The sequence below is a fragment of the Coenobita brevimanus genome, chromosome 65, assembly GCF_032717465.1.
Source record: "Coenobita brevimanus isolate Jiangsu-jjx chromosome 65, ASM3271746v2, whole genome shotgun sequence".
NCBI lineage: Eukaryota > Metazoa > Arthropoda > Malacostraca > Decapoda > Coenobitidae > Coenobita > Coenobita brevimanus.
The window spans coordinates 42,854,408-42,873,409 of NC_137018.1; the positions used below are offsets into that span (position 1 = coordinate 42,854,408).

General features: G+C 41.5%; 1 protein-coding gene across 3 annotated transcripts in view; it reads right to left on the minus strand.

The window, feature by feature from the left end:
* Positions 1-19,002, minus strand: part of lili (LMBR1-like protein lilipod) — a 103,869-nt gene that overhangs the window by 68,097 nt on the left and 16,770 nt on the right. For all 3 annotated transcript variants that reach the window (XM_080276564.1, XM_080276562.1, XM_080276563.1), the window contains exon 2: positions 5,923-6,056. In XM_080276564.1, the coding sequence (XP_080132690.1) occupies positions 5,923-6,056 (134 nt within the window). The remainder of the gene's footprint in view (positions 1-5,922; positions 6,057-19,002) is intronic.

The following is a 19,002-nucleotide window of genomic DNA, read 5'->3' on the forward strand; positions in this document are numbered from 1 at the left end:
ACATGATACAAATAAAGTACTTAAAAGAGAACAACGCAGTGATGGGATTAACCTACTCTATCTGCCCCTCTGCCTACCCTTCCTTCTTAGCTGTAATCCCCTTCCCTTCCTCTCCTCTCTCTCCCCGTTTCCAACCTGTTTCTACTCCTATGTTCTCCCCTTCCTTCTAAACATCTCCCTCCCTCCCTCCCCCCCCCTCTCTCTCTCTCTCTCCATTTTCTATTCCCACACACTTCACTCTCCGTTTATTGTAACATTCTTCTATTCTTTCCCTCCTCTAAATTCCTTTTAAATTCTTATTAACCTCTTTTATTGCTGTCTCCCCACCATTCTTCCTAGTTTTATTTGCATTATTCATCCTTCTCCATTTCAAATCCCAACTCTGTACTAGGTCTCAGTTTCATACAGCTCAAAAAAAAAAAAAAAAAAAAAAATGAAGTAAACATAATATTTATAAGTGGCCATCAATTCCTCCCTTTCTTGTACTTTTTGTATGTCCTCTTTCATCAATCACGTATTCTTTTCCTTGCCTCCCTACCTCCTCTTCTCCATTCTTCCATTCACCTTTTCGCCTCTCCTTTTAGTTCTGGTTCCCGAATCATACCTCTCTCCCTTCCCTCATCCTCCTTCACTGTCACGTATATCCTATGTCCTCTCCCCTACCTCTCCCACTTACACTCTCTAACCCCAGTTTCATTCAGCCTTTTAACTCTCTCTCTCGCTCTCTCTCTCTCTCTCTCTCTCTCTCTCTCCCCCTCTGCTTTTCCTTTCTTTCCCCTATACTTGTTTCTCTCATCGCCACATCCTTTCTTCCATCCTCTCCACCCCATTTCTTCCCTTCCTTCCACTTTCCTTTCTCTCTCCTCTCCGCCTCCACGGGCCTGCTGACGAAAGCACCGCTGACTCAAACTGGCCACAGCTTTACTGCCTTTCTTTATGGGCTAAGCTAAGCAGAAAGCCCGGTTCCTGACCTCTTATCTCCCTTGGTATGTGGTAGGGTTCTTCCTCCTCGTTTTTTCCCCTACATCTGCTCAGCTACATTCAACTGGCCCTGTACCATTACTATTCAGTATTACAATTTTAGTTTTCATCTCAATATACAGCAATTAATTCCGATACTTCGTTTTTTTATCAATACCTGTACATCAGTTATATTTCACCCACTTCCATACCAGTACTTTCCTATTCCCAATGTTCACAAGCATTTTATTTGAGATATGTTAGAGCTTCACAATTATTTTTCATTACTCTAGCTTGGAAGTCGATTACATTTCTCTAATGCACTGTAATTATCAGCTTTCCACTCAGCACCACAACTGGCAAAAGCTAAGTACATCCCCAAGGGCAGGTAGCCATCCTAACACCTGATGCATAATTACGTATTAATGATGTCTAAATAACACATTTCAGAAGTGATGCAGCTACTTAAAAACAACTATGGACTGATATAGACGCCCACCAGCGCGCGCGCGTGTGTGTGTGTGTGTGTGTGTGTGTGTGTGTGTGTGTGTGTGTGTGTGTGTGTGTGTGTGTGTGTGTGTGTGTGTGTGTGTGTGTGTGTGTGTGTGTGTGTGTGTGTGTGTGTGTGTGTGTGTGTGTGTGTGTGTGTGTGTGTGTGTGTGTGTGTGTGTGTGTGTTTATCTTTCTACCGGTATCTATCTATCTATACATATATAAAGACGGGAAGAGGGGGGAGGGGAAGGAAGAGAATGGATGGGCTAGGGGTGAAGAGGTCACCAAGTCCAGGCGGTAAATGAAGGATAGATTATACTATGAATGTTGAGTAAATAAGGCAGGTGGAACGATAATAAACTGGTGGTGGAAAAAACGTTGAAGCTGTGGAAACATGAAGGTGTACTGATGACACGAAGGATAATAAGCCTTTTAGTACGGCAGCACCTTTATATGTATCATACCTGTTTTTTTCTTTGGCTCAATGGAGTTCTCTTGTGGTGAAAGGATTAATGATGGCTATAACTAACTCGCCCTATAACATATCTCCCATATGCCGTGTAATACTGTCTGGAAGTAGCAATAATAATAACAGTAGAAATAAGAAGAATAAAATAGCAACAACAACAACAACAATAATAATAATAATAATAATAATAAACTATCGTGCAGACAAGTTAAGACAGAGATGGCAAAGAACGTTGTATGAGTGAAACTGATTGGGCGAAGAAAAATTATTGACAAACTGTAGACGACGACACCATGAATCATCCGCCCCCTAGTACTAAAAGTAAGGCGTGACAGGATACGTGGCAGCGAGGTATACACACAGGATGTTCGACAGGATGGGTGACACTAACACTAGTCCATAAGGGTTCGAGTGGCACTGTTCGCCTGTTACCTCAACCTCACATCAGCCAAACCTTTGACCGATATGATCACCGGGTCCATTATTCATTTAATTATGACGACATGATTTTAACGACAAGGGTGTTGCTACTGAGACTGAGTCGATTTTGAGGTATGCAATTAATTATGCATGTATGTATGTTTACAAAATATTAATACCTGATCTGATTTCGAGGAAAGTGCTTTAGTTAAGTCAGGCAGGGGAGGTTATATGCCATACATTATTTTTTTTTTACTTTAAAAAGAAAAACTGAACCTCCCAAGTAAAACCTGAATACATAAACTGCTAAACCTAATAAGTATTCCTTCATAATTTCTGACATTCTCTCTCTCTCTCTCTCACACACACACACACACACACACACACACACACACACACACACACAAGCAGAGATAAACCGTGGAATAAAGCGCGGCTAAATCTTGCACAACAGGTGGTGACCGAGCGCGAACCATGCGATCAGCTGACTCAATGTAAACACAGGCTGGCGGCGGTGAAGACGTGGAAGATGGGGGTGGGAAGAGGAGGAACTAAGCCGCTGGCAAGGGCGTGGTACTCTCCCTTGCCAACACGTGTACTGTTTCTAAATGCCACTTCGCCTCTTTGTGTACTAACACTATGACGTCATCAGTAGTCATCCACGACGGAGAGGGCGAAGCTGAAGGTCTTGGCAGAGTGGTCAGGCCTCCCCTTCTCCGTTGAACATGAATGCAAATCAATATTCAATAACGCTGATAACACAGGCCTACAAAAGTGAATCTCAGGCAAATTTTTATTACCTGTGATGGCTGGTGAATTAACTAACAAGACTGCTGTACGATCCTTCTTCCGCTTCACAAAACTTAGCATACGAAGCACTTAACGATACAATTTATTCATGCAAGACTGCTGACTGGACCCGACTAAACAATCTCGAAATCCACCAGTCATGGTTCCTCCGTAATTCATAAAACACGCACTGTGAATGAGTTTGTTCTAATATGCACCTTCGTTGTAACTGTATGGTGGCTGAAGATCTATTTCAGCCTGCATACATCGTACCGGTACTTTTCATTTGTAACGCCAAAAAGTACTTTCAGATCAATACTGACCCCTCAGTCTGTCCACATAATTAGTTTGACTTTCAAACAAATTAACTCAATGCCACTATCCCATACCGTTTCTACTTTACAAGCTGTTGGTAGAACCAACTCCATACCATTATTACTGGCATTTCTCCTTTATATAAGCTACCAGTTGAACCAAAGTCGATAAGGAACTGCGATTATTTTCCCATCCGCCCCAATTAACCTTACATCCACGGCCATACTGCGTACATGAAACCAGCCACACTCTACCTGGAAATTCCTCATGTTCCTTCCAGATCCCGCTGGTACCCCCTCACACACTCATTGTCTATACACACGCTATACAGTCATTCCTCTCTCCCATACACGTTAATCACCACGCACATTAACACCCATAATGGACAACATGCACACCATTACGGTCTTTAAACCTGTCGTTAGGGTCTTACCTAAACCGAATAAAATAGTTTGGCAACAGACATCAAGAATAAGGTACAAAGAAGGTTAACCTCTTCAGTCTGAGTAATTTTCCCTGATATATTTTGACGTTTTTACCTTTACCAACTGGAGGCGTCTGATATAACCTTCATCGTAAGATAAGTAAGATCGTCTAGAGCAAAATGGAATTTATTTATAAACTTCTTCACTAAGAGATATCACACCTTAGCTAAACAATTCGTGTGAAGGTAACACGAACAAATGAAAACAAGCTGTGTTACGAAGAAGTTAACCACACTTTGTCTCCATGTTCCCTGGTGGAACCGAGCCAAACACCCAACTACATCTGAGCACACTAAAGGTCGTATTTTTAGTGGCTTTGGAGATTCGCACCCCCTTTTCTTTACCGATTTATTCTGCTCACTATACCTCAATATACTTCCTATAATCCTATATTACTGATACAAACTGTCAATATTAAAACGATAAAAACAAGATACAAGTGAATACTAAAGTGTAGTATGCAAAACTAACGGCTAAGAAAGAGGCGCTACGAAGCTTTCTAAGCCATGCAGACTAAGGACGTCAAACTCATCACCCACACATGTTCATGGCCAAGAGATTATTTATACACCACCACCTAACATAAACTTACATCCCAAAGTTATATATACCAGAGCTGTGCGTAGTCCAACTTCCTTTCAGGCTAGTTCGGTTCTCTTCACCCCAGAAAACTCTTTTAATTCCTCCAGTGCCATGACGTCTTTCGTGTTTTATTCTTGCCATCTCCTGACGATTCGGCTCAATTTAGGATAAATTTAATATACTGAAGGGGTTAATGGTTAATGAAAGCCTAATATAACCCCTTCTGTTCAATGCCTCTCCTAAGCTGAATAAATCGTTTGAAAACAGTAAGAATAAAATGTAAAAGATGCTCCGACGCGAGGGTGTAAAATGTAGAACTCTCCTCACTCATGACGCCGAAACTAAGAATACACGATTCACAGATTATGATGCAGACACCCAATGATTTCCAACCAATACTGTGTACTTCCAACTTAACTCCTATAATACATTATCTATCTATCTATCTATCTATCTATATATATATATATATATATATATATATATATATATATATATATATATATATATATATATATATATATATGTTGCTGTTCACCTCTTCAACGGGGTAACATGAAAGCGCATCCCCACTGACCTGCATCCAGAGCCTCTGCTGCCATATGTATTGGTCTGCATCTAAGCAATTTTAAACCATCCAAAATTTGCTACGTTATACCACTTTTACCAATCCTATAAATAACACCCAGACACTTGCATTTTATTACCTTTTAACCTCCCTCCTAGCATTATACCATCCCTCATTATCTATATTTTAACCCGTCTCACACATTCCTAATTATATTATAATTTTCATCATTATCTACAGCTTTGCCCGTCTTACACATTCCAACTTACTGGTACATTTTAATATCCATCATCACTAACAGTTTATCGCCTTAATACATTCCTATTTATACTTAATACCCGTCAGTACAAATATATTAACCTTGTCACAAATCCTACTGACATATCACGGTCATGATCTCCTTCAGTTTTTGTCATCACTAAACTTTTCTTTTTTCCTTACCCATCCCTAATTCTAACTGTGTTCATACCAGCACCCCAGTAGGCCTATCCTCCGTTTCTTTAATGTAATAAACTCCATCAACTTCCTAACATCATACATCCTAGTACGGTAGCCCTATCCTTCGCGTTCCTGAACATCGTCATAAAACCTTTCTAGCCCATACAACCCTTGTGGCCCCAACCTGTGTGTCCTTGAACACTGTTAATAAAACCTCTCCAACTACTACCGACATCTTAGCAGCCCAAGCCTCTGTCCTTGAACACTGTAATAAACACCGTCAAGCCAATACAAGTCATACAAGCCCTATCCTTGGTTTACGAGTAGAACCCCTTCCCCAACTCTTCCTCTATGCATAAATGAATGAGTGAATGTACTGAAGGGGCGTGGTTAGATGTACTCACGCTATGCGGTCTACAGCAGCCTCGTCGTCATCAGCATGCCGCGGCGGGGGCAGGTGCTGGGCCTCCCTCCGCCGGTACCGCAGCACCACCACGTGTGACGCCACGGACAGCAGGAGCAGCACCACCAGGAACACCTACAAACAACACAAACACAACAGTTACTTACAATATCGCCCTTTCATAATGACTCGCAGCTGAATACAATCGTATGACTTGCCTGGAATTAAACACTACAGATATAAACCCACTTTATTACACACACACACACACACACACACACACACACACACACACACACAAACACTGGTATCAGCTAGAGAAAAATACTAGTTGTACCGACCATGCGAGGGGTAACTAACAATATCAACGTTCCCAGACTCCCATAACTCACTCTGGGGAATAAACTATAAAAAAAAAAAAAAAAAGTGCAGAGTTAGCTGTAATACAACAGGCTACTCGAGTTGTCCCGTCAATGAGAGAGTTAATGGTTACAGATTTAACATTCCTAGGTTACTGTAAATAAAATCATCTGGCAGTGGCTGGAATAAAACTTTGGAGTTGTCCAGATCACGAGAAGGTTAATAGTACCAGTATCAACATGCTCAGGATCTTACTCACTGTTAGCTGAACAAAATAATTTAAGGCTAGCTGGAATAAAATGCCAGCGTTGTTGTGATGATGAGGAAGTGAACATGTAAGGCTGCACTACATCACACTGGCAACATGTGTGAACACTTGCTTTGCCTGATGCAGTCACAATTAGTCACTACTCGTGCACGGAACAGCTTACTCATCGCTCTCAAATATGCTGGAAATAAAAATCATCATCGAACTTACATATACTGTGCTACTGAACGCCACGACTTTTAATTCCTACTGTCGTATCACAAGACGATTTAAATACTTCATTTCGATGATATTTTTCGACCTACTCTTGCTACCTCAAGACAATTTTATTCAGCGTTGGAAGGACGTGTCAAAATGGCGGAAGGGAAGTTATGGTTTTCACTTACCCTTTCGCTGCAATAGGTCCTTTAAAGCTGAATAAAATTGTCTGGATGCAACAAAAACAAATAAATAACACATCACCAAGGAGTAAGGGTTAATTCAGTGTTAGAAAACCCATTTGTACTCAACGTATTACCAAAGGCTTAATTATCTAACCCACAGTTTCAAAAATCTCACTAAAGCTGCGTATAATCACCTGGAACAATATATAAAAGACGTATTCGGGCTGAGGTGGTTAACAGCCTCTTTTGTCGTCCACCACCTGGCAGCGCATGTCAGAGGCACCAGTCGTCAGGAGCGATAAATGCTGGTGATAATGATGCTGACACAAGGCTAATATTAGTGCTGACATAATTATTTCCATGGTTTGACATTACTCACCTCGTTTTTTCAAACTCATTGGTGAGTCGGGGGGGAAAAAAAAAAAAAAAAAAAAAAAAAGCAGACTGACGTTCCGTAACCTCTGCTGAGCTTAGGCATCACTCGATCTTTATATATACATACCGGTACTGTACATTATATATATATATATATATATATATATATATATAAAGCGCAGATATTTTTCGGTCTGTGGGATGCAGCTATGAATCCGGTGGGCTTGAATGACATGCAGATTATGGTGTGGCTCATTTCACTGGGCATGCTGTTGATTCTTATCCCACCTTCAGATTTTCTCTTTCCGTATTTCTGGAACCTACCTCTCCTCGTCTTTAGGTGGGAAAGATAATGACGATGATGAAGACTGTTCAAATTATTTGGGCTGTCCCAGTTGCAGAGGTGTAATTCTGTCCCTACCATTAACACCAGCCTTGACCTTTGAGCCATGGTTTTACTTACAATGACCTTTCAATCCCCTGTTTTTTACGCACATGCATCAAAACGTACTCGTATAGAAAAAAAAAAAAAGAACATGCAGAGATTCTTTAAAAGACTGAAGATATTACTCAGGGTATAAGCTTATGACCGTCTACCTTTTCACAGTACTTCGACCTTTGATCTCAAAATAGTCTATTCAAACTATCACTTAAATATGTTTTTGTACTTTTATCTAAAGCCAGTCTTTTGAACTTCATATAAAAATAGTCTTAAACTTTCATCTCATAATAGTCTTCCGAACTATCTTCTAAAAGCAGTCTCCCAATCCGGACTTTCATACAAAGCTGGGACTTTCATATAAAAGAAGTCGTTCGAACTTTCATCTAAAAATATTTTTTTGGAGTTCTCGTCCAAAAATAACCTTTCGAACTTCCAGCTAAAGTCTCAAATTTTAAACTACATCGAACTTTCATTGATTTTTTTTTAATCCGAACTGACGATTTCCTTCGGCTGATAAAAATTCCTAGCTGCCAATGGATTAACAATATCCTGATTAAACCTTTCTGTGGATATATGCATACTTATCCCCTTAAGTCCAGTGACGTGTTATTGGTTTCTTATCTTGCAACCACCAGACGATATCACTCAACGCAAGACAGGCGTATAGCGGTGAAAGTGATGTAAGAATAAAAATAGAGAGAGGAGGTTCAGCAGGGACATCCTAACCGCCAAGAGGTTCAAATATGAATGCCAAACACGCATCGCACTTTTAGAACAACTGTGCCAGCAATAACAGGGACAAAACCGGCTTAACTAAAACAAGCACAACCCTCAAAGGAGCTTATACCCTGCTGACACTGAAGCCCGTGGTTATTCTGGGTGACACAGGAGGCTCTCTAGCACCTCTTCCTCGGCAAATTATTATGTCTATTACACCTTAACATTTTCCTGTAGCCTACGCTATTAATACCCTTTTAATATCGACCTAGGCTGCCTCAGTAAAGCAGGAGAGGACTCGAAGGCGTAAAGGGCAGACTACATCGCGAAGGAAATGGCGATATGAAATCTCAAAAGCCATATTCTCGTGGGGTTAGGAGACTTTCAACCATCTCTTCCGTAGTGAAATACCTTGCATATTACCTAATACTCTGTTCAATTTAACTAAGCCTAAAATACTTAATACTCTGTTCAATTTAACTAAGTCTAAAATTGCATTCTCTTCATTTTGAATGCTGAACTGCTATAAAATGCGATTGCTATCAGCAAACGGTGGTAATCAAGCTGAGGTGTACTACGAAAAGGATGCAGTGTTGTAGCATTATTGTATTCCGCCACTGAATTACAGGACATAGGCTGCAGAAGGCCGAAAATCTCGGCCAGGTTATGGGAATTAACGTTTGGCACTTAATATGCATCACGAATCACCTAGCTAGTCAATATCAAGTGTTTCCATAAATATCAGCGCCAAGAAAAATTCAACGTGCTGTATGCAGAAACAAACTAGTATGTGGAAGAGGTGGAAGAAAAGCACCATCTAAGCCGTGGCGACGACGGTCCTAATACAACACCTTTATATCATGTTTTAAGAGGAGGCCTCAGAACAGTTACACTCTCATCACAAACTTGGAGTAATCTGGTGGTGACATGAATACTGCATAACTATAATTAAGAAAACAGCTTTATTACTGAGGCCACGAGGGATGCTGAAAGATGCTGCTGTTGAAACGGGGAATGGGAGAAGGAAAGAAAACACAGCAACAGATTTAGCTTCGCAAATCGCGTAGCTACATCACACACACACACACACACACACACACACACACACACACACACACACACACACACACACACACACACACACTTCTGTCGGACGGCGATCGACAGAGGGACCTTGACGTGATGAAGAGGGAGAGGGGAAGAGAGGGAGATGATAGGAAGGAAAGGGGAGGGGATGACAAGAAGGAAAGGGGGAGGGGAGACATGACGGAATGGGGGGGGGGCAGGAGACAGGAAGGAGAGGGAGGGGCGAAGGGAGGGGAAAGATAAGAAGGGCAGAAGACGATGATGGGGAAAATGATACAAACCATCAGAGACCTTGAATGACGAAGAGGAGGACAGATGAGGGGAGGGAGGAAAGTGGGGAAGGGGAGGCAAAGATGGGAAACACAGAAAGAGGTGGATGAGTGAAACGCCTACCCCATTAAAATGAGGAAAAATGAATACTAATCACTGGGTAGGGAAAAGGGATAGAATGGGATGCAATGCAATGCAATGGAAGAGAAGGAGAGGAGGGAAGAAAGAGGGGTTGTAGAGGAAAGTGTTGGAAAGACGAAAAGAGGGTTACTGGAATACAGAAGATAAAAAGAAAACGATACGTGGAAAACAATAAGGGTCACTGACATGGCGAAGGATGAGTGGGGGAGGAAAAGGGTATGAGGAAAAGATGAGAAAGGGGAAAAAAGGGAAGGGAAAAATACCGAGAAAACAGGTTATATATTTACACACACACACACACACACACACACACATATATATATATATATATATATATATATATATATATATATATAGCAGCCGTGGCTCAGTGGGTTAGAGCGCTCCACTTTGACCGAAGGGTTGGAGGATCGAATCCACCCAAGGGTCAATGGTAGACATCAGGAAGGGCACCCGGTCATAAAATGCTACATGCTCCAGTCCAAAAGTCCTCTACCCAGGGGCAACGCCTTAGCCCTTCGGGGATACTTGGCGTAAAACCAAATTATTATTTTTTTTATATTATATATATATACAGTATACATATACGGGATGTACAGTATGTTATATAGCCTACACACACACACACACACACTAATATATATATATATATATAGATAGATAGATAGATAGATAGATGGATAGATAGATAGATACACACACACACCAGTACAGAGAGAGAGAGAGAGAGAGAGAGAGAATTTTATTTTACGGCCCCAAACTAAATATAGTACTTGCATATGAAAGCTAAAACAGTACTTGCATATAAAAAATAAAGAGCCTACAGTACGGTACTTGCATATGAAAACTTAATCACTGTAAAAGCGTTAAAGCAGTAGATGTAACTCCTCCACAAGTGGCCTCCCAGGTAAGTACAGTCTATTAACAAGTAACGGCAGTAAACGGCATAAGTTCAGATAAGCTAAACCAGTAGTGAAAGTGCATAGGTTGGGGAGAGCGAATAATCTTGCACACATCTGCATGTGCTATAATTAACAGGTGTCCAGCTCACACACACACACACACACACACACACACACACACACACACACACACACACACACACACACACACGCAGAGAGAGAGAGAGAGAGTCTTGTTGGGCTTCTTTTGTATACTGTTATATATATCAGTGTCTGACAGTTCCAGATTCCTAAGTAATAAGAAAAAAAAAATTAATTACGCCACCAACTATCACACAGCAGAGCCTGTGATCCTTATAAGTCCTCTGTTGCTACTCTGATACACTGGCTACTTAGATACACTGAATAAACAGACAAAACAGTGGGGAAGGGTAAATATCCACTTCACACCCAATTTACCCTCAGCTGCCTTCCTGTGGTTAAACAATTGTAATTGCGTGTGGCTGGAATACGTATCGCACGGTCTTTCCCCTGACTGTTCCTTCTCACGCTGCCGCCACTCCCTTGTTATGAGAAGGAAGGGGAGCTTGGGAGCCTGGGAAATGGGGGAGTGGGACGGGAAGGGGACGGGGGGAGAGCTGAGGCGCCGCCGCCCTGGTGCCAACCCGACGCTGTCTCTACCACCACCACCCAGCCACCACCTGCCTCACTCTTCCCTCCCTCCCACACCTCAGTATTCAATCTCTCTACCTACACTTCCTTCTTTTTTTTTACTCTCTCTCAACCTACAATTTCTCGCCTCGCCGTGCACTACACACATTGTTACGCAATTTTATTTTTTAAAGCCACTACTTCTTCCTCCTTTTCTTCCAAGATTTTCCTGTGATTCTGTTTATTCACTGTTCTTTCGTCTTTCTCCATACTTACAATTCTACATTAATATTTTATCCTTTTCTACCCACACTTAATTTCGAGTCTGTCAATTTACTGCCCTTCTATCCTCCCTCTCCACACACATTTCTGTTTCCTCTCCATCCGTGTTTCTATCCTTTCCTCCCATTCTACTGAAATTTTCCTCAATTATTTTTTAATCATTCTTCTCCCCTTCATGAATACCATCCACTCTTTTATACCGACATTTCCTTTTCTCCCTATTTCCTAATACTTACCTCCGGTCTCTCTCTCTCTCTCTCTCTCTCTCTCTCTCTCTCTCTCTCTCTACTTCAGTCTTTGCTGCTTCTCCTTATACATTTATCTCCGTTTCTTTTTACTCTCGCTTCTCTCATTCTTCGTCCTCTACGCAATTAACTCAATTCTTATTCATTCATGATGTTATCATTCCCTTCCTCCTCCCAGTTTTTTTTTTCTTCTTCTCCCACATCTCTCAATGACCCTAACTACCTCTCCACATCTGCCTCCTCTTTGTCCCCACTTACCCCATTATTTTAACCAGCACCCATCACAACCCCTCCCCTCTTCTTTAACTGTCTCGCACGCACAGCCACCATCACCTCCACCACACTATTAACACCGTTTGTCCATCAACCCAACACCATCATCACAAAACATTCTAACATGGTGATCACACTATACCACAACCATCATCATTATCATCATCATCGTATTAAAAATAATCTATCTATGTATCTATTGCCAAACGCCTTAACCCCGTGAGGGATGGCCACAAACAAATCGCCTCTATGACTCCCTGTTACCCGCCATTTCATTGCCCTCCTCCCAGCTCACACCTCCCTCCCATATACCTCTCCACTCCATCTCGCCCTCGGCCTCCCCCTCCCTCCACTTCACCCATATACACTCCTCGTTAGTCTCTCGCTCTCCATCCTCTCCACATGGCCAAACCACCCCAATGTATTTCTCCTAACACTTTCTATCACATCCACATCCACACCACAACGCTCCTTCACTTCCTTTTGTCAGTCTCTTTCCATAAACCTTCAAATGCACCTCTCAACTCATTTCCACTGCTCTCACTCTTTACTTGTGTGTCCTTCCAACAAGGTCCAAGCTTCACTTCCATACTGTACGTTATAGTTGGTACCACAATGCTATCATGCTGCGACTTTTTTACTTCCATGCTCACTTCCCCATTTCTTATCACTGCTTTCAAAGAACCAGCCACCTTTCTTCCTTGTTGCACCTTTTCAAGTACTTCATCCTCTAAACTTCCATCCTTACTCATCACACTACCCAAGTACTTTATTGCATCACACTACCCAAGTACTTAAATGCACACACATTTTGCATTTCATCATCCAACCTCACTATACATTCAGCGACTTCCAACCTCACTGTACAGTCAGTGACTTCATTTCTCTTGAAGACCATACCCTACATTCACCTATAGATTCCGTTTCCTACACACTCTCCCAAATTCATTCTCCAAACCATGCAGTTCCCCTTCAGGAAGCTTCCAGCCGCTTCAACATCCACTGCCCTACCTTGTATCTCTTTTATAACCCCACCCATATACAGATTTGACAACCTTGGAGACATGACACATCCCTGTTTCAGTCCAACATTCAGACAAAAATTCACTATCCACACGCACTGCAGCCTTAGCACCCTCATACATACTCTTCACGGCATTCAAAACCTTCCGATCTACTCCATATATTAATAATATTTTCCACATTCCTTGTCTATCCATTCCGTCACGTACTTTCTCCATATCCAAGAAGTCCGCATACAACTTCTTTCCCTTCTCTAGAAACTCTTCCATTAAAGACCTAAGGACGAATATCCGATTTACACAACCTCTTTCCTTCCCAAAACCTCCCTGTTCTTCTCCAACTAATTCCTCTGTTACTTCCCTAACTCTGTCAATAAGTATCCTACCATATACTTAGTCTATTACGCTAAGTAGACAAATGCCCCTATGACTGCCACACACTTCTTTTTCCCTTTTTCCCTTGTGCAGGGGAATAATTATACCTGACTTACAATCCTCCGGGAATCTACTTCCTCCCAGGCCAATCTGTACACCTTCCATATCCATTCTACTAATATCTCTCCCCCATGCTTCAGCATTTCACCTTACACTCCATCAATTCCTGGGGTTTTCCCCATTTTGACTTTCTTCATTGCTTCCACTACTTCCATCCTACAGATCTCTTTCTCTCGTCTCACCACCCTCCTTCTCCCAGCCATTCCCCAGCCACTTATACTCGCATTACTATCATTCTCTATGTTTAACAGTTCTTAGTGTCCTCTCCAGCCATTCCCCAGTCACTTATACTCGCATTACTTTCATTCTCTATGTTTAACAGTTCCTTAAGAGTGTTCTCTCCATCTGCTCACTTTTTTTCCCTTCTCCACTATCAGTCTACCATTTTTACCTTTCACTCCCGTACTAAGTTCTCTATCACCCTGTCTAACTCTCTTTACCTCCTTACATTCCCTCCGCTTTACACTCAAAGTCCTTCTAAATTCCTCATTCACTCTCCTCTTACTCTCTCTTGCTTATCTTTTCACCACCCTCTTCCTCTCTAAACTCTTTCGTCCGTCTCTCAACTTCATGCCTCTGCTTCCTATCTACCCACTATATGCTTTCGTCTTTTGCGCCACTGCTTGCCTCACCTCTTCATTCCACCATGCTGTTCCTTGCACCCTCCTTCGTCTTCTCTTCACTCAGCACACCATCTCACACGCTGCACAGATTTCTTCGGTGAATATCTTGCACACACCTTCCACCTCCCCCATCTGCTCAAAGTGATATTTACCCAATCGCTCCTCAACATCTCTCATGTTTTTTTTTTTTTTTTTTCGTCCTCTTGCAACCTTTCTACTCTCTTTGTATGGACTACTTCCTTCTGTCCTTCCCTCCTACTATTCCTCCATTGCACATAAACTTTGACTTGACCACCACCAATTTATAAGTGGTCAGAAAGTCCACTCCCCCAACCTGTGTGTGCTCTTGCATCCATTACATACCTTCTCATTCTGTCATAATACTACCGTATTACTACTACTGCTACTACAACTACTACTACTACTACTACCACCACTAATAATAATAATAATAATAAAAGCTACCTTTGGCTAATAGCCATAAATCACCACCAACTACAGCTCCAACCACTGAAACCACAAAGATTAGCAACCACGATCGTTTACCGTACCAAACTCATCAAACTACCACTGACAAAAATACCAGCAAAGAAAAATAAAACTCCCTTAATCCAATAAAATGTAATATGACTAAAAGCACACCACTACCACAACAGCATCAGAAATACTGATACCATCGAAAAATTAAAAACCACAAAATAACAAAATGGCTACCATACTCTCGTACATTTAATACCACTAAAACACCGTCACATTCCACCAGAACTACCACCATCAACCACCACCAGCAAGACAGGCTAAACAGGAAGACGAGGTTAAGTCTGTTAAGACGAAGATGGAGAGGGAAGGGAGGATGAGGAAAAGGAGGAACAGTCGGAATTCGGTAAAGGGAAAGGAGAAGGAGGTATAACATAAGGGATAAGGAAGAAGACGAAGGAAATAATGAGGGACGATAAGACGAAGGGGAGAGCATTAAGAAAAGGATACTCGTATAATGTAGATCAGCGAAGAAAGGAAAGCAATACAACGAAGGGGGAAGGAAAGAGTAGAAGAAAATAAGCAAACAGGAGGAATGCCAAGGGTGAAAGAAAAAAAAAGAGAGAGAGAGACTCGTGATGCGAATGTAAGGTGAATGACACGAACTAGTCGAGAAAAATACATGAAAGGACCTCAGGCAATGAATTCAAAAATATTACAGAAGCGCAAAGAACGCCGTAAAAGCTGGCAAAAGAATCCGCAAAACTTCTTCTTCCAACCGCATGCAGTTGGGAGCCTAAAAGCTGCCCATTAAATGCTGTTTAAATGAGTGATGTGGGGCGGGCAAGCCTATTAAAATCAAGTGCATTATGGGTGAGCCAGACACCAAGGACAAGCTAAGCAGATGGATGCACATCAAAAAAAGGAAGACTACTATAGAATCGGAAAAGTGTGTGTCCACATTTCGGACTGGCCGATAAATTCCAAAATTACCGGTATTATCTTTATTGGCTTTAAATGCGTCCGCGGTCATTATGTTGAAAACGGTGTGGTGGGCAATTCAGCAAAGATTTTCAGCTTGTTTTTTATGAAGTATCCGAAAATGTTCATACTCTGTGTTCAACGGTCACTTTTCGTAGATTTCTGACCGAATTACACAATAGTGTGCAATGCACCGCCTGCTTACATCGCCTAAAAAGTGCTGCAGTCAAGCAATGATCAGCTGGAGATATTCAACAACCAGAAATTTAGCTAGATATATAAAAAAGTGGCAGACCCCTACCCTTGCAGCATAAGACATACATAACAGATAATAAATGAGAAAATATGACTGACAAAAAAGTAAAGCGTACCAACAAATATCTCCCTACGTAATTATTAATTAGCTAACGTCGCATCCTGTGAGGGGCGATCGCCAATGAATATGCAAACACAACCCCCCCTTCTCTCTTTCAGAATGAACACCTAGCCAACCACAGAGGAAGCAGAGGCGACCTTGACAACCAGCTGGAGAAATAAATCAGCCAAGATTCGGTCAATACTACAGATGCGCCTTCACCAATGAAAATGTGTGTGTGTGTGTGTGTGTGTGTGTGTGTGTACAGGACGAGTGCATCCGTGTTTGCTCGGTGATATTTTTTGGGTGGGAGAACTGCTGAGTAAGATTTTCGAGCTGAAGTTAACTACAGCCTTTATTAATACCTTCAAGTGCGAGAGCTACTTCCAAACTAATATAAAATCGTCTGGAGGCATCGACTAAAATTCAAAATTACGTCATCGGACTTCAGTCGTCAGTGATGCGAGGCGTATGACCTTGTACTGAGTTGCCATTCTTCGTTCAGTGTCGGCCTTGACTGCGGAGATCAGAGCTGGTTTAGTAAACATATGCTGTTCAGATGACCTACATCCTACTACACGCATACCACTCTAATCCACCTGGTCGCCGAACTGACGCACTTTCAAGCACATACTGTATTCACAAGATTATAAAAATCCATACGAGGAAAATAACCCACTTTCTGTAATATACTTAATGTAAATACACATCTTATTCTTACTACCGACAAACTATTTTCTGCAGCTTAAAACAGCCAAATAGTGAAGGCAAATCTTTGATGCTTATAGCCAGCACATATCCAGAACTAGGCTAATCCAGTACGTTGAAGTATTCGGTTTCAGTTAAAACACAGATACGTGCTAAACATACCAGCAATACAGAGTGTAACATACACAAAATTTTACCTACCACACTTTGAAACAGTTATTACCTTATACACAAACGTCTTTTCCACCCTAATTACTGTACATGGTACACTGTAGTTGGTACCTGTAGGTACACCTTTCATACATTCAACGGTTGCTCAGTTTACAAAAGCTTATTCACTTCCAAATCTACTACCCTACTAATGGGAACCAGAACTTAAAATTCCCGTACAAATTCCACATCTGTCACTGACTGGAGATAAAACAGTTAAGTGACTAACTACAGTAGTATAAGGAACGAGAATGTTTGACCTAGTGGTAAGGGTACCCACTGAACGGGACTACTTTCAACAACCAGTTACAAGCTAAAATAATGCTCCATCGGTCGTGATGATTACGACAGCATTTACGATACTGGGGCCGGATGCTCAAAACTGGTCATATCTCAGTCCCGCCGTCGGTGGTCGCTCCTCTAGTCCCGTCTTAAGTTATTCCCGCCTTATGACTGACCACCTCCACCAATGTTCAAACGAGAAGCGGTCAGTAGTAGGGCGGGTATAAGTGTTAGTCCCATCAAGCGGCAGAGGGCAGGCAGTTCGGCAGCTGATCTGATAGCAACCAATGAGAATCAGTGTAACAAAAAAGGCACCCAATGAGAATCAAGGAGGTTGTTTCTAAACAGACAACTCGTGCATGCTGGTAACAACAAATATCACCGCCACAGATACTCGCCACACGCATGTCTGTCTGCTTATACTAACCTACTTCATAATGGAAGGTGAACCTAAAGCTAAGAGACCTCGGCGCCCAAACTTTACTGCTGCAGAACTGCTGGCTATGGCAACGAGTGTTGCAGAGAAGCAAGACTTTATATTGGGAAAATTTTCATTTGACTGCCTCAACAGGAGTCAGGATGAAGGCAGTAGCTTGGCAGTATGTTACTGATGCTGTCAATGTTGTCAGTCAAATTCAGCGTGATGTTTCGGACGTAAATTCAAGCATTCAGTTTAGTCAATAAACTGGAAATTTTTTCCTTAAGACCTGTTTTGCAATGTTTATCTTTTCTAACTTATAATCTTTGACAGATTTTATATTTGTTAATAACTATTAGGCCCATCCAATCTAACCTAATCTACCTAAATTAACTAACTTAACCTAAACCCCAAACCTGCTTGGAGGTTGTCAAGCCAAGGCCTCATGATTACGGTGATAAGTTGTTTTTAGGTCAGTGGGGTCCAGTTAAGTAATGTTAGGTTAGGCTTCTGATTAGACTAGGGTGGGTTAGGTTAGGTTTTAAGCAAAGTGCAACGTGGTGGTGGGTTTTCGTTAATATCTCAGAGACTATTATTTTGCCATGGATGATTTAGAATGATTTGACGCAGACATCAAGATGTACTTATTGAGCTATATCAAATTCATTACCATGAGGCAGGTGCACTTGTAAACATTTACCCTATCCTTACCTACAGACCCTGTCACTTCACAGCACATACTGGTCATAATAAAATTGTGAGCTAATGAAAGTCCCTAAAGGAAAAAAAAAAAAGATAAATTAACAGTTTAGGACACCTCTGGAATTCAATATGCATACTCCAGAGAATGGGGGTTAAAATGTGAATTTCAGTAGTCCTAAACTGTAATATACCGGAAAAAATACCAAATCTGCCCACATCTAACTTAGAACGAGGGTTTGTGGAAGAAAAGCAGTTCACATGTCATACCTAATGAAAATATATGAGTAGCCTACATTTTATAGCAAGTATGTGGCATCATAGGGAGGCTTTCACAGTCTCATGAGATAAAATTATGCTGCACATCTACAATTCATAAGAGGCCTCAATAGCAAGTCACTTAAAACTCGATAACC